At 39.3% G+C, this 13965-nt stretch overlaps 1 protein-coding gene across 2 annotated transcripts in view; it reads left to right on the plus strand.

Moving 5' to 3' along the window:
- The window catches only part of LOC126483789 (E3 ubiquitin-protein ligase AMFR-like), a 335711-nt gene extending 322624 nt beyond the window's left edge, over positions 1-13087 (plus strand). Inside the window, exons 7-9 of one of the 2 annotated variants that reach the window (XM_050106949.1) lie at positions 1657-1778; positions 9521-9735; positions 10957-13087. In XM_050106949.1, coding sequence (XP_049962906.1) covers positions 1657-1778; positions 9521-9735; positions 10957-11137 — 518 coding nt within the window. In that variant the 3' untranslated portion in view covers positions 11138-13087. The remainder of the gene's footprint in view (positions 1-1656; positions 1779-9520; positions 9736-10956) is intronic. The other variant, XM_050106950.1, reaches the window with a different exon arrangement.
- Positions 13088-13965: the final 878 nt, after the last annotated feature.

Genomic DNA, 13965 nt, shown 5'->3' on the forward strand with positions numbered 1-13965 from the left:
CTGATGTGGGTGGTGGGGTAATGAGGCAGCATGGGGCAGGTGAGGGGCTGGGATAGCAGCCTGTGGGTAGAAGTAAGTGTAGTGCTGCTTGTGGGAGCATGCAAGGATGTGGTGGTGTCAGTGTAGGGGTGCTAGGTGCAGTCGGAAGGTTGGGGCTAAACTCTTTGTCTTTAAATATGTCTGCTTGTGTCTGTATATGTGTGGATGGATATGCGTGTGTGTGCGAGTGTATGCCCGTCCTTTTTTCCCCATAAGGTAAGTCTTTCCGCTCCCGGGATTGGAATGACTCCTTACCCTCTTCCTTAAAACCCACATCCTTTCGTCTTTCCCTCTCCTTCCCTCTTTCCTGATGAGGCAACAGTTTGTTGCGAAAGCTTGAATTTTGTGTGTATGTTTGTGTTCGTTTGTGTGTCTGTCGACCTGCCAGCACTTTCATTTGGTAAGTCACATCATCTTTGTTTTTAGATATAAATACCTTTTTATTTATATATGGTTGTTTAAAAACTGAATGAGGAATTTTGTGTTAACCAATTCCACTCTTTTTTTTAAGAGTGTGTTTTCAGGAATTTTTAAAACTTATAATTCACATTAACATTGTAATATTAAATAAAATGTCTCTATTTGGATTTCTTTCACACATCAGGCTGTTGTCCATGGAATCTTTGGTTTACAGTAATGTAATGTGAAGATGAAAAAGTTCTGTTGCAGTCCCCCCCCCCCCCCCCCCCTTTATTTACTTACTTACTTATTTATCCCTCGCCCCCCCTCCCACCCCCCACCCTTTCAAAATGAGGTTATAGAAGTCGAGTCTGGGTCTTCAGAGAAGCAGTGTTTGGGTGTAATGGCAGTGCTATTCTAGATAATGGTTACCACAATTTTATCATTGCTGGCAAGAGTGTGCCAAATGCTTAAGGTGATACGTCAGGCTCTTGTGACTGTAGCACAAACAAGACATGAAACTCTTGTCTCTTTGGTTTAATACTTCAGCTTTTAAGGGTTAGCTAATTATAGCTTTCACAAGAGCACAGTGCATTATTAATGTTGGATGTTTGACTTAGTTAGCTACATCATTGTTTAAAACTACACATTTGTTGGTACATTGTCCAGCCAGCTCTGCATTGTCATGTGAATTAAACACAGGCAAAAAGTGCATGCTTCATGGTAAGTTGCCAACTGTGGCTTATTTGTTTATGCTTATTGATGGGCTTAAAGCTAATACTTATTCAGCCGAAGACAAATCTAGTGTTAACGTAAGAACATTTTTTAACAAATTTCATAATTGGAAAAAGTAGTTATAATTAATATGAGTAATTCAGGAAAAGTAAATGAAGACATAGGAATGGTTTATAGAAATGAAATTCAATTAGAATCTGTGTTGAAAGACAAACAGAACATGGAAAGAATATCTTTCTGTGGAAGCTTCGCTCAAGTTGTGTCAGTTGAATTAATACAACAATTGTTTAAATATTTACCATAGGCTCCAGATTGTAGAAGTTATGTTACTAAATTTTAGAGGAAGAGGCAAAGAAAACGAGAGAAATAGAAATGTCTCCTTAGAGTGTTGCATGTAAATTGTAGAATAAATTTGGTTTTCACTATTCAGGATAAAGTTGTGGTATGAACAAATGACTGTAGTGGAAATAATTTACATTTCAGGTTCACGATATGTATCGTGGCTGCCTAGCTTTTCGGTTGAAGTGACGCATACCATATTGATGAGGCCTGATCAGAGGCCACTCCCTGCTCAGACATCACAGTTAGATTCTATGGCATTGCAGGTAAGAAAGAAGTGTCTTGGATTCAACATTTTACCAGTCAGTTTTGTAGTTACGTGTAATGTTTTATAATTTTTTATTTGGATTTTACAGGAACTGAGTTGATTATAATATACCTTTTAGTTGGAAGTTTATTACGACCATTTTTGAATCAGTAGTGCATAATGAAGTTTACTTACGTGTTCCAATTTACTTAACTCATTTCGCCTTACTCTGTGTTTACACATCTTGCAGCTGCTGGCAGGTAGGGGAATTGCCTGGTTGTGCTAACATTAAATTCACAGGGGAATTTCATTGGGCATAATGGAAAAACTGCACTAATGACTAATATTTGTGCATTAACAATGTCCTACGTTTCCTGATGCCTGACTTCTGCCAGACATGGCAGATACTGCACTTTTTGACGCTCATTTTTTCCCATGTTGCAGAATTCTCAGAAGCACCAAGAAAAGCTTATTTCGTACAAGAACCCTCTGATACTCGCTTAACTCTTCCAGAATCTATCATGACATTACACAGATTCCTTAAAAAAATCTCACATGAAACTGACATGTTATTCCAAAAAGTCTCTTGCACCTAGTAACTTGTGTTAGTCTGCTTCCCCTCCGTATATGCCAGACATTTCTCCACTTTAGAAAATCACCTCTACAGTCCATTTGATTAAGATGTAATGTATTCAGCAGGTGATGAAAACAAAAAGTTTTTGCTCTGTCACTCCTTGTGACGTTCTCTGTAAATGCTGTCTCCTAGTAGTAAGTGTATCAATGTGGACTTGCATCAATGTGAAGAGTTATTCTTTTAGGTCAAAGGAAAATTTTGGGTGTATTCTGTGTGCTCTTGGTCTTAGCAGGGCAGACTGGCCTCTTATATGTTGCCTTAAGTAACAATAATTTTTCCTTTGAAGACTTTTACTGACAACTTTCACACAAAACAGTCAGATTAACTCTTTGCCAAGTCACTCCAGGTGACCATTATATCGAATGACACATTTTAATTAGAACACATGAGTTATTCTGCACAAAATTGGGAAGATAAGACTTAAGCAGATCAGATGATTCATGAGGGTATTAGTGATCTGCCGTTGCAACTACAAAAATGTGTGATCTTTTCACAAGAACCGTTTGGCTTTGTTGAGGTAAAGCATATGAATACCATAAAAATCAGTGAAGACTGACACATTCTCCCTTTCCAAGAAAATTTTCACATAGAAAAAACCTTAACACAAAATAAACAGTTGCTCAATGACCAGACTCTATATAGAATAATTGATGAAATTACACGAAAAAGAGCACCACCACCACTCACAGTTTCATTTCACTTCTTGCTCCTCACCTTCTCAAACTCTCACTCCATCACATGGCTATATACTTACGTCCACTCATCATGGTTTCCTCGTTGCAGCTCATATGACATCTTGACAGCAAGATTGTGTAATTATCCTGCAAACACCTCCACTATGTTTCCTGTGCGTCCATTTAGTTACGTGCTCCATAGGTCATTTGAGCAAAGAGTCAGTTTACAGGATTTCTATACTCAATTAGAGTTAACATTAATGGACACATTACCATTTTATTCCTACTCATGCAACCACACTTGAAAAAAAAGTGCCCCCCTCCTCCTGGCTACCAGTTTTTAAGCAGAAATTTATCAGTGGAATAGGAGGAGTTACCTAGGAGAAATGATATTTAATTTCATTTAAAACTTGCATCACTACCTATCAGACAATTTTACATTATTGAGCAAATGCAAAACTTTATTGCTGCATATTGAACTTCACTCTGAGCCACTGACAGCTTTACCAATGGGTAATAAGTCATTTTTCTCCTCTAGTTTTTTAGGTGTGTACATCACTGTTCTTCTCAAATTGTGATGGGTTATTTCTGACATATTTCTTTAGCGAGAATATGTATTGTGAAGGCACATTTAAAATGCCTTGCTCCTGGAAGAGGTGACTACATGACGTCCATGTGTGGACACCATAAACACACATCAAAAAAGTTTTGCATCACCTCAGTTACGAGAGTTCTGGCACTTATACAGAAAATTGGAATAGAGATCAACATAAACATCATTTCCACCCTTTTTATTGCTCATGAAAACCGTGCATTACATGTTGTACCACCATACAGCGAGACTTTCAGAGGAGGTGGTCCAGATTGCTGTACACACCGGTACCTCTAATGCCCAGTAGCACGTCCTCTTGCATTGATGCATGGCTGTATCCATCGTGGCTTACTATCCACAAGTTCATCAAGGCACTGTTGGTCCAGATTGTCCCACTCCTCAACGGTGATTTGGCGTAGATCCCTCAAGAGTAGTTGGCGAGTCACGTTACGGTGCCATCAGTGACCACCAGCAGCATACGTCGGCCCCACATAATGCCACCCCAAAACAGCAGGGAACCTCCACTTGCTCCACTCACTCGACAGTGTGTGTAAGGCTTTCAGCCTGACCGGGTTGTGTCCAAACACGTCTCTGACGATTGTCTGGTTGAAGGCATATGCGATACTCATCGGTGAAGAGAATGTGATGCCAATCCTGAGCGGTCCATTCGTCATGTTGTTGGGCCCATCCGTAATGCGCTGCATGGTGTTGTGGTTGCAAAGATGTAGCTTGCCATGAATGTCGGGAGTGAATTTTTACATCATGCAGCCTACTGTGCACAATTTGAGTAATAACACAACATCCTGTGGCTGTACGAAAAGGATTATTCAACATGGTGGCGTTGCTGTCAGGGTTCTTCTGAGCCATAATCCGTAGGTAGCAGTCATCCACTGCAGTAGTAGCCCTTGGGCGGCCTTAGTGAGGCATCTCAACAAGTCTGTCTGTCTGTCTGTACCTCCTCCATATCCGAACAACATCGCTTTGGTTCACTCTGAGACACCTGGACACTTCCCTTGTTGGGAGCCATTCCTGGCACAAAGTAACAATGCGGATGCGATTGAACTGCGGTATCGAGTGTCTAGGCATGGTTGAACTACAGACAACATGAGCCGTTTACCTCCTTCCTGGTGGAATGACCGGAACTGATCAGCTGTCGGACCCCCTCCACCTAAAAGGCACTGCTCATGCATGATTGTTTACATATTTGGGTGGGTTTAGTGACTTCTATCAACAGTCAAAGGGACTGTGTGTGTGTGATGAAATATCCACAGTCAATATCTATCTTCAGCAGTTCTGGGAATCAAGGTGATGCAAAACTTTTTTGATGTGTGTGTATATAACTTATTTCATTGTAGTTTTAATTGTAACTGTTAGTAAGAGGAAACAATGTGCATCATCAGGCAAGGCAAATCCTCCTGGTCCCTTCACATTGGGCTTGGACACACATAATGTGATAATTTAGTGAAACTGTAATGGATATTATCTGTCACCTGCTGGAGTTAACACTTTATTTCCTTCTCCTCTGCCATCTGCATTGCTCTACAAGAAACATGCGTCACTGATGACCATTCCCCAATGCTTCGTGGTTATTGTGCTTTCTTTCTGAACTGTGCGGGACCTGAGAGGGCATCTGGAGGGGTCTGTTACATTGGTCCGTACAGATGTTGTCTCTGAGTGGGTTCCCCTTCGTGCCATGTTGTAAGCAATAGCAGTGCAGGGACAAATGACCTCATTGATCACTATTTACCTCTATGTTTATTTACCTCCAGGCAGGCCACATATTTACATTGAGTTGACAACCTTAATCCCTTTTCTCCTTCTTGGGGACTTCAGTGCAGTCACTACATTCAACTAGGGCACTGGAGAGCAGTGCCCTCTCTGGGACTGTTTTTATCTGTGGGAAAGTGGCCAGCAGCCCACCTATCCAAGGGTGCGTAACGGGACACTCTTCCGTGCAAGAGAACAGTTGTGAATGGAACCTCAGTTGGGCAGCTGTCGTAAGCTCATGGTCCATCTACATTGCAAATTAAACAGCCAACATGTATGGCTATGAAGTTTTTCGTGGCAGAGTCTCAGTTCACTTTCTGCATCAAATGCAGATAAAATTCCAAGCTTTTGATATCCAACATCATCTTCGTCAGGGACTAAAACTGACCATTGTGAGCTGGCAAGGTTCTTTTTTATATACCCTCAGAAAGGCATCCGATTGGCTGAATTATGTCATGACGGCACTTACATAGGTGGGGCACTTGTTGTTCGTAGATTTTGCTTGCGCTCTCTATATAGTGTTGTTTGCAGCGCCAACCATTGCTTAGACTGGTGAACTGTGGGAAATATTTCTGTGTTTTTCCCTTGTCAAGTGTTTTTACAACAAGTCTGATTTAAACAGCTTCTCTGATCACGGAATCCCAATAGTTTGAAGCATGAGCCAGTATTCTTGTTTGTTAAAACAAGATCTTGTGCTTATTTAACATATGGATATCCTGTCCACGGAATTAGATCAGTGCTGTTGAGAAAACTAAGATGCAACTCCATTCAAACTTGCCAAGAGAATCAAGGCATAATGCAGCTTCCATTCTGCTATGCAACAGCTAGAAAGATAAGTAGAGTCCTAAATGGGCAAGGAATCGGACCAGTCTTCCAGCCACCCAAAAATCTTAAAGAAATGTTGCGACCCATTAAAGATAATTTTGGCCCGAGAGTACTGTGAATTCATAGCATTCCTTTCAAGTGTGGCAAGAGTTATGTGGGCCCATCTATAAGGACAGTTGTTGAAAATTTTGTTAAGCATCAGTGTCACTTTAAATACAGACATTTGAATAAATCAGTGGTAGTAGAGCACAGCCTGGTAAATAAGCACAAGATCTTGTTTGAATAAATGAGAATATGACGTACGCTTCAAATTATTGGGACTCTGTGATTAGAGAAGCTGTTGAAATTAGACTTGGTGAAGACAACTTCAAGAGAGACATTGGCTATGCACTTAGCAATGCCTGGAACCATGCACTTGCAAGGAAAAAACACAGAGGAGTACTCCCAGCAGTTCACTGGCTGATGCAGTGGATGGGGCACAGCAAACAGCGCTAGGTACAGAGCACAAGCAAAATCCATGACACAATCCAGCCAATTGGATGCCGTTCTGGTGTTATAAAAAAGAGAACCTGACAGTCAGGTATGGCCCCTGATGAAGAAGATAGTGGATATAATTGAAAGCTTCAAATTTTATCCTAATTTGACGTGGCAAGTGAATCAAGAAATTTTTGTGGAAGCCAACAAGTATATTTTCGTTTGTGGATAATGAGTAATTGACTAACACCTGTTACATGAATTCCAATCTGAATGTACCTGAACCTCAGCAAAGTCTTCCTGAATTTTTGGGCTTGCCGTAACATTTATGGTTTACATTTTCATCTATGGACACAAAAAATTTTGTTGTCCAGTCCAGAATAAATGTAAACTGTCTAAGTTACTGTAGGAGCAAGAATTCAGGAGTGTATAATGCTTCAGATTATAATGAATGCTGGTAGGTGTTTTTGAATCACTTATAATACTCAATTAAGTTAACATTCATAAATTAAAATGTACATATTCATCATTTAGCATATGAGGCATGCAGCCGCAAGCTATGACAACTGAGTGAGTGTCCATTCACCACTGTTTTTCCTTTCTCTCACAAAGGAGTCTGTCTTGTTATATGCCCTTGGGTGGGCCAGCCTGTTAGCTATTGTCCCTATGGCACAAAAAGCTCCAGATAAGGCAGCACTGTCCAGTGCACGTCCAAACACCCTGTGGTGGGAGTATCACTTCGTCCAGTAGGGGCCTTCTAATTGACAAATTTCTTACTGACCATGATCTCTCTTTCCTCAATGATGGTACTCCTACCCATGCAGTGCCACCCATGGCACCTTCTCAGCTATTGATCTAATGATCTCTTCTTCCAGTCTCATGGCTCCACTGCATTGGCCATTACATGATGGTCTTTGTGATAGTGATCACTTTCCAGATCAACCTTATAATTTTAAGTGATTTTGAAATAAGGCTTGCTATCTAATTAAACACATTAGGAGGAATGCTTAGAGTGCAATGTCTCCTCCCTGGGTAACATTTGCCTCTTCATCACAGGTGTGGGTTGAGCTCCCAATCTTCCGGGCCACCAAAGATCCACAACTGCATTGGGTTTTTTCCTTCAGGATTGTTTCTGTACTGTTGCATTGGCTCTTGCTGCACACCTTGCAATCCACTTTGCAATGATGTCCGTGTCCTCTTCTTATGCTGATGGCTTTTGGGTGCTTAAGGACATCAAACGGGCTGACTTGGAGCAGGAGAGGCACCACAGGACATTCTAATTTCCACTGTCTATACTTTTACAAATAAATTGATAAAACTTTGTCAGCATGACCAGGAAGGATTCAGGATTCACACTCATAGCAGTGGAAGTTCAAGTGGAATTTCATCCTTTTTTTTCTTCACTTACTATTGGCTGCATTTGTTACTATAGGTACACTTTTCTTCATAAGTAAGAGAGATTCTTTGATGAATTTTGCGCAGCATACAAACCCTACTTACAGGTGTATGAAACTCTAGAATTTATTTATGAAAAAATGAATGAGCTGTTACATTTTAAACTTCATGTTTAGAAAAAAATTCAAATTTCATAGTTAATTATCTCAATTTTACCACCGTTTTTAATAATTTGGAAAATCAAGTTGGTTTTAGGCACTTTACCTCTTTTTTTTTTCTTCCACACCCTGTTTTCTGTTTTAGGAATAGCACTCTGTTGATTAGTGGATGCTACCTTTCTCTTTAATGCTTTGTCTGTGATGGATTGGGGTTGGAATGGCTGTGGGAGGGCCTACTCCCTTTGCATGCAGAGCTCTGAGGGACACCTGTGTGCAGCTGGAGCTATTTCCCCAGGATGACCATTAGATTTTTAGCCTTTTCTCTTTTACTTTTCGGTATCTCTTGGCTAGAATATAGTCCTTACTTCATATTGGTAGGGGACAGATACAGGTGGGGTTCGCTCACCACGGCTGAGACCTGGAAGACTGCTTGTCTGTTTTAAGATACATACCAAACCAGTCCATGTACTCTTACTTGTCTGTAATTTTTTTTTCCAGCATCAGTGCCTATCTTTTACAAATATGTACTTTCCACATCTGAACGCATTCCTTGTGGATGTCAACGCCTCTGGATGAATGGACCCTTGACTGAGGAACTGATGACCTCACTGTTTAGTCCCTTACCCTCAATCAATCAATCAACCAGCCAGCCAACTAAATAATAGTAAAAAAGCCATTGTAGTCATTCTTAGAGTTGCAGTATTTGTTTTGCATTTGTCCCTTTCTCTGTGCATTGTTAAAAAAGCCTGACACAAGACTTGAAACTTGGTAATGAAATCACAGCAGTATGTAAAATTTTGTTATAACTAACCGTTTCTTGTTTTAATGTTACTGTTTTTTTTTTGGATCTTTATGGTGTACCTCTTGGCTGCAGGATTTGTAAAAGAGTGTACATCACTTATTCATTCGTAGATGATTCTTGAAACAACTGGAGGACATTTGGTGTCTCTTTGTTATTCACATTCCTGATTCATGTAATCAAAACTGAATGCATATGTTTAAGACTGTCAAAAACAGAGAATTTAAAGATACATTGCATTAAAGTGCAATATTTTGAATCCTCCATGCAAATTACACAATGAGCAAGTAGCTAAAAGAAATGTTGCCTTACAGTTCTTCTGTTATGATCAAGAAAAACAGTAGAGTGGGCTGAGGAAAAATGTTTGTTACTCAGCTTTTGCAAGCTGAAGATTGAATGGCACATGACTTTCACAAGATATGTGTGTGTGTTTTTTTTTACAGGTACAACAGCTATTTCCAAACATGCCACTCCCAACAATTGTGGAGGACTTGCAGGTTACTCGGTCTGTTGAACTGACAGTTGAAAATATCCTTGATGGGAGGCTTGTGGCACCATTGCAGCCGGCAGCATCACAAACACCTGCTATTGAGCCTTCCCCACCAGTCTCTGCTCCACTGCATCATACGTTTAGGGAGGACGATGATCATCCTCATAGGTAGGTATATCTATAAATCAGTCAATAAGCATATCTTTAGCACAAGGGAATGAAGTGTTAGAGAATGCCTTAGTTGTTAGTGTTTTGTCACAAGCATGATATCTGTTGCACTGACTTTCGCTTCTAGGTGGCTGTGTGGGTAAGTGGCAGAATACAGGTCCAGAGGATCTGCTAGTTGGAGTTAGATGAGATTGATTTACACCAACATCTTTAACAGAATACTAAGGGAACAGTAAAGCAAGTGGAAATGTGCAAGAATGTGTAGAAAGGAAGTATTTAGCCCTCTTGTATGAAAATCTAGAAGTATGTTAGTGATTTGAAGCAAGATATTAAAATGCTTTTGAATATATCCATTATTGTTAAGTCTATTCTAGCTCCATTCAAACAGCCCCTCCTGTTGATTGACAAATAAAAACATAATACCATTTAAGGATTTTGGTGATTAAAAGGGAGGGATTGCTGTGATACAGCAACGAGAAAATCGGTTATTAGGGACTTATGAATACTGAAGGTTGCGTGTATTCTACATGCTGCTCTCCAGCATGGGTTAATACTCCACACCAAAGCTTTTTGGGAGTGAGAAACAGTCTAATAATGCTATTTTCCACCAGTCCTTGCAATACATTTACAGCTATTCTTAAACTGTTATATTGCCTTGTGTAGAAAAAATTATTATGAAGCAGATTCAGTTCTTCCTTTATGTGCTGCTTCAACCTTTATGTATTTCTTGTCTTGACTTTTTGGGCTGTAGAGTTGCAGAACTGTTCTGTTTTTGGTGCAGCCTGTATGTTTGTGATACAGTTTCAGTTGCACATTGTCAAGACTTCCATATTCAGAGGTGGTGGTGATGATTATTCATGGTGGTGGTGGTGGTGGTGGTGGTGGTGGTTATTATTCACTAGCAGTATTCACTTTTTGAAATAGCTGGGTAGTAATACAGGTATTGTGAACATTAAAGCCAGTGACTAATGTAAAATAGGTCATAACACTTCTGCGACAATTACTGCAATTATATAAAAGAGATTTCATTAAATGTGCACTGTGTCAATATATATAGCACTGCTAAAATTCCTACAATAAAAATGCATGTTTTAGTCCTTGTATAAAGCATTCTAAACATTGGTGTGCTGTTATTTACATAATATTTCTGCTATCTTCAGCATAAATTTGTGTTAAAAGTTATTTGTCTAAAGAAATGTTTTCTTTCTTTTTGTCTTAAAGCAGTAGTGGTATGCCGGACATAGCACTCTCAGGGGGCCGCTTCTCAAAATCTCCAACTGAGCGGGAGCGAATTTTACGTCTACGCAAGGAACAATTACTGAACACTGCGCGCCGTCGTTACATAGAGAGGCGAGGAGGATCGAGTGCGTCGCACAGCGCTGGCTCCAGTGGTAGCACCTGACGGGTATTCGGAGCCACGGGGGTCGGTGCACGGGCCACTGTCCCGGGTGTCTCAAATGCTCGACTGCTGAGAGCAAGGGCTGGGCTCGTGGCAGCAGAGCGTATGCGGCACACCTTCTCCTGCAGGCTCTCTGTTATGACCCCACCTCCGCCCTAGGTAGTCGTGTACTTCATGCACTGAAAAGGAACTGATGGACTTGGTTAGAAAATGGAAAGTGGCCACTCACATTTACAGTGACTGGTTACTCATTTTAAAAATGAACTAACTTTCTAAAATGTAAAATTTCATGTGGTGCTTCTTTTAAATGCAGCAGATTTTTCAACAAGTAAAAAAATTTCTTTATTAGCAGTAGTTATGAGGGGATGTATTGAACTGCATAATAATGCTTGTACAGAATTAAACTTTGAATTCATTTCTTGTGGTTCTTAGACTACGATACTTGTTGGATGAGAATTAGTTTAAAGTTGACATAGAGGATTTGTTGTAACATAAAATTATTAGAATTGTTTCTCTGAACTAGTTGTAATAATTATATTGAGAACAGTGAACTCGTATTTCTGCAGAAGTTATTCCATATCACAGTTATCTATTCCGTCTTCATTGAGAAAAAGTATATTACCTATTTCAGGTAATAAATTACTTGTAGAATTGCATGACAATATTCTACAGTTTTTCTCCACCACAGGTTGTTGGTTGAGAACAGTGATGTTTGATTCCTCAGCAAAACCTGAACTTAAAGCTGTGGGGAAAGATTGAATGCATGTTTAAAATGAAGGCTGCATTTAAAGGACTGTGTGAATGTGAGTGACCATTTTCAGTAGGTTGCTGATGCTTGATATCATACCACTGAGACACATGTTCCATTATTTTGTTGTATCTTATTGTCCAATTACAGAGGTCAGTTTGCATCAGTTTATTGTATACATGGTTGTAAGAACTGTTTTATTCATTCTCCTTTCCTTGCCGGTCAGGAATTGAAATATGGGTTAGTTGGTTGGTTTAGTGTCATGTTGTTTTGAATTCATCTTTCCTTTCGTTCCTTGTGTAAATGAAAGTGGATACAACCAATTTTTTACCCTTAGAGAATAATAGTGTTACGATCTCACTGTGTCTGATTATGTTGGTTTGTGGGAGAGTAGTGGAAAAACTTGTCTGAATTGGTTACTTTGAGCTTTTGTGGTTATTTTAGTACTCCTTTATGAAAGATGTCCCGAGCACTCAGTACCTATAGAAACGATGATGTATATCCACTTAAAATGCCTTATTATGTAGCACCCCGTTATAAAATGGGAACTGCAGACACAATGTTTTGTATATGGGCATACAGTAAAAGTTCCAAATTGCTTAGATTGAAACAAATGAACGATTATGGTGTCTGTTTCTTGGCATAATTATAAAAGTTTCACAATAGTTGAGTATCAAAAAAGTCCAAACAGGAGAAACTATTGTTGATGATTATACTTATTTTCCTGACTTAAACTAATTTTTACCTTTTACTTGCCTTTATATAGGGTCAAATATTTCTAAGATAGCAGCTGGGACAATGGAAAACTGACTGTGGAGAACACTGTGTTTAATTTTTTCCTCTGTAGAAACTCGTTTAAAGAGATTGCTCCTGAAGTGAAATGCCCCCAGATGTGTACCATAACTATCTTCTCGTGCTCCCAGTTTCCCCCCCCCCCCTCCCCCCCCCCCTCTCTCTGAGACTTGTCCACAAGATTTTAGAGAGGTTCATAACTGTTGTTAAGTCGAAAAAGTATTGAGCGAACTAGTATTCTGGGTTTACACTTGGTAAATAGTAAATGAATTATTTATTTGCAATACTAAGATCAACTTGACAAATTATACTTGAAAACAAGGCGCGCGCGCACACACACACACACACACACACACACACACACACACACACACACAGAGAGAGAGAGAGAGAGAGAGAGAGAGAGAGAGAGAACCAACCATAGGAACAAATAAATTCATGTACAATATTGGGAATTTACTTTATTTCACTGATGTGAAAGCAGTTACTATTGTACATTTCAACTTCATGCTATGTATTTACTTCTGACAATTCAAAAATGTTTTAGTAGTGATTATGTTGCTGCTGTCACAAATATGGGATTACATTTACGTTTTGTTGTTGCTTATAAAATAGTGTATCCTGCAGCCCTTACAACTCACTTATTTTGCATAGAGTTGAATGCTTTATGTTAACTGTTAAGACAAAGTAACACCATATCTATTCTGGTATGTGAGCTTTTTGTGCTGCTGCCAGTGAGTTCATGTAATATCTTGCATAGTGTAAATAAATATTTGTATTATACTTTGTATATTTTAAGCATGAAGTTCTCAGTGGATGTCATAATAGTTAGGTATTGCTTGTATCTGGATAAGACTGATGTAGATAAATTTGGGATAGAAGAGTCTCTTGTACTACTTAGTTAAATGTGCTAGTTGTGAGAACAGGGCTGAGACGTGTGTGTTCATTTGCAGGAAAATATTTATGGACTTCCTTTGAAATAAGAACACTTGTAATGTGACTAATTAAGGATTGAGATGTAAATTAAATCACACTAGTCCAGTCAGAGCAGAGCAGAAATTTTTTTAAAGAAATATTGTTGCACAAGAGGCCTTTGCCTATAAAGTTTTATTTTTGTTTTGTGTGCACAAGAACGTCACTAATTTAGATAGCTTTGTACATTTGAGCTGGTATAATAAGACAACAGTCTTGTTTCCTGGTATGATAATTTTTTCAGAAATAATTCAGCTAACACATTGTAAAAAATTGCAGTGTTGGTTGCCAGCATGACATGTTTTTAACTTTACTTTTA

This window comes from Schistocerca serialis, chromosome 6 (assembly GCF_023864345.2).
Source record: "Schistocerca serialis cubense isolate TAMUIC-IGC-003099 chromosome 6, iqSchSeri2.2, whole genome shotgun sequence".
In the NCBI taxonomy this organism is placed as follows: Eukaryota; Metazoa; Arthropoda; class Insecta; order Orthoptera; family Acrididae; genus Schistocerca; species Schistocerca serialis.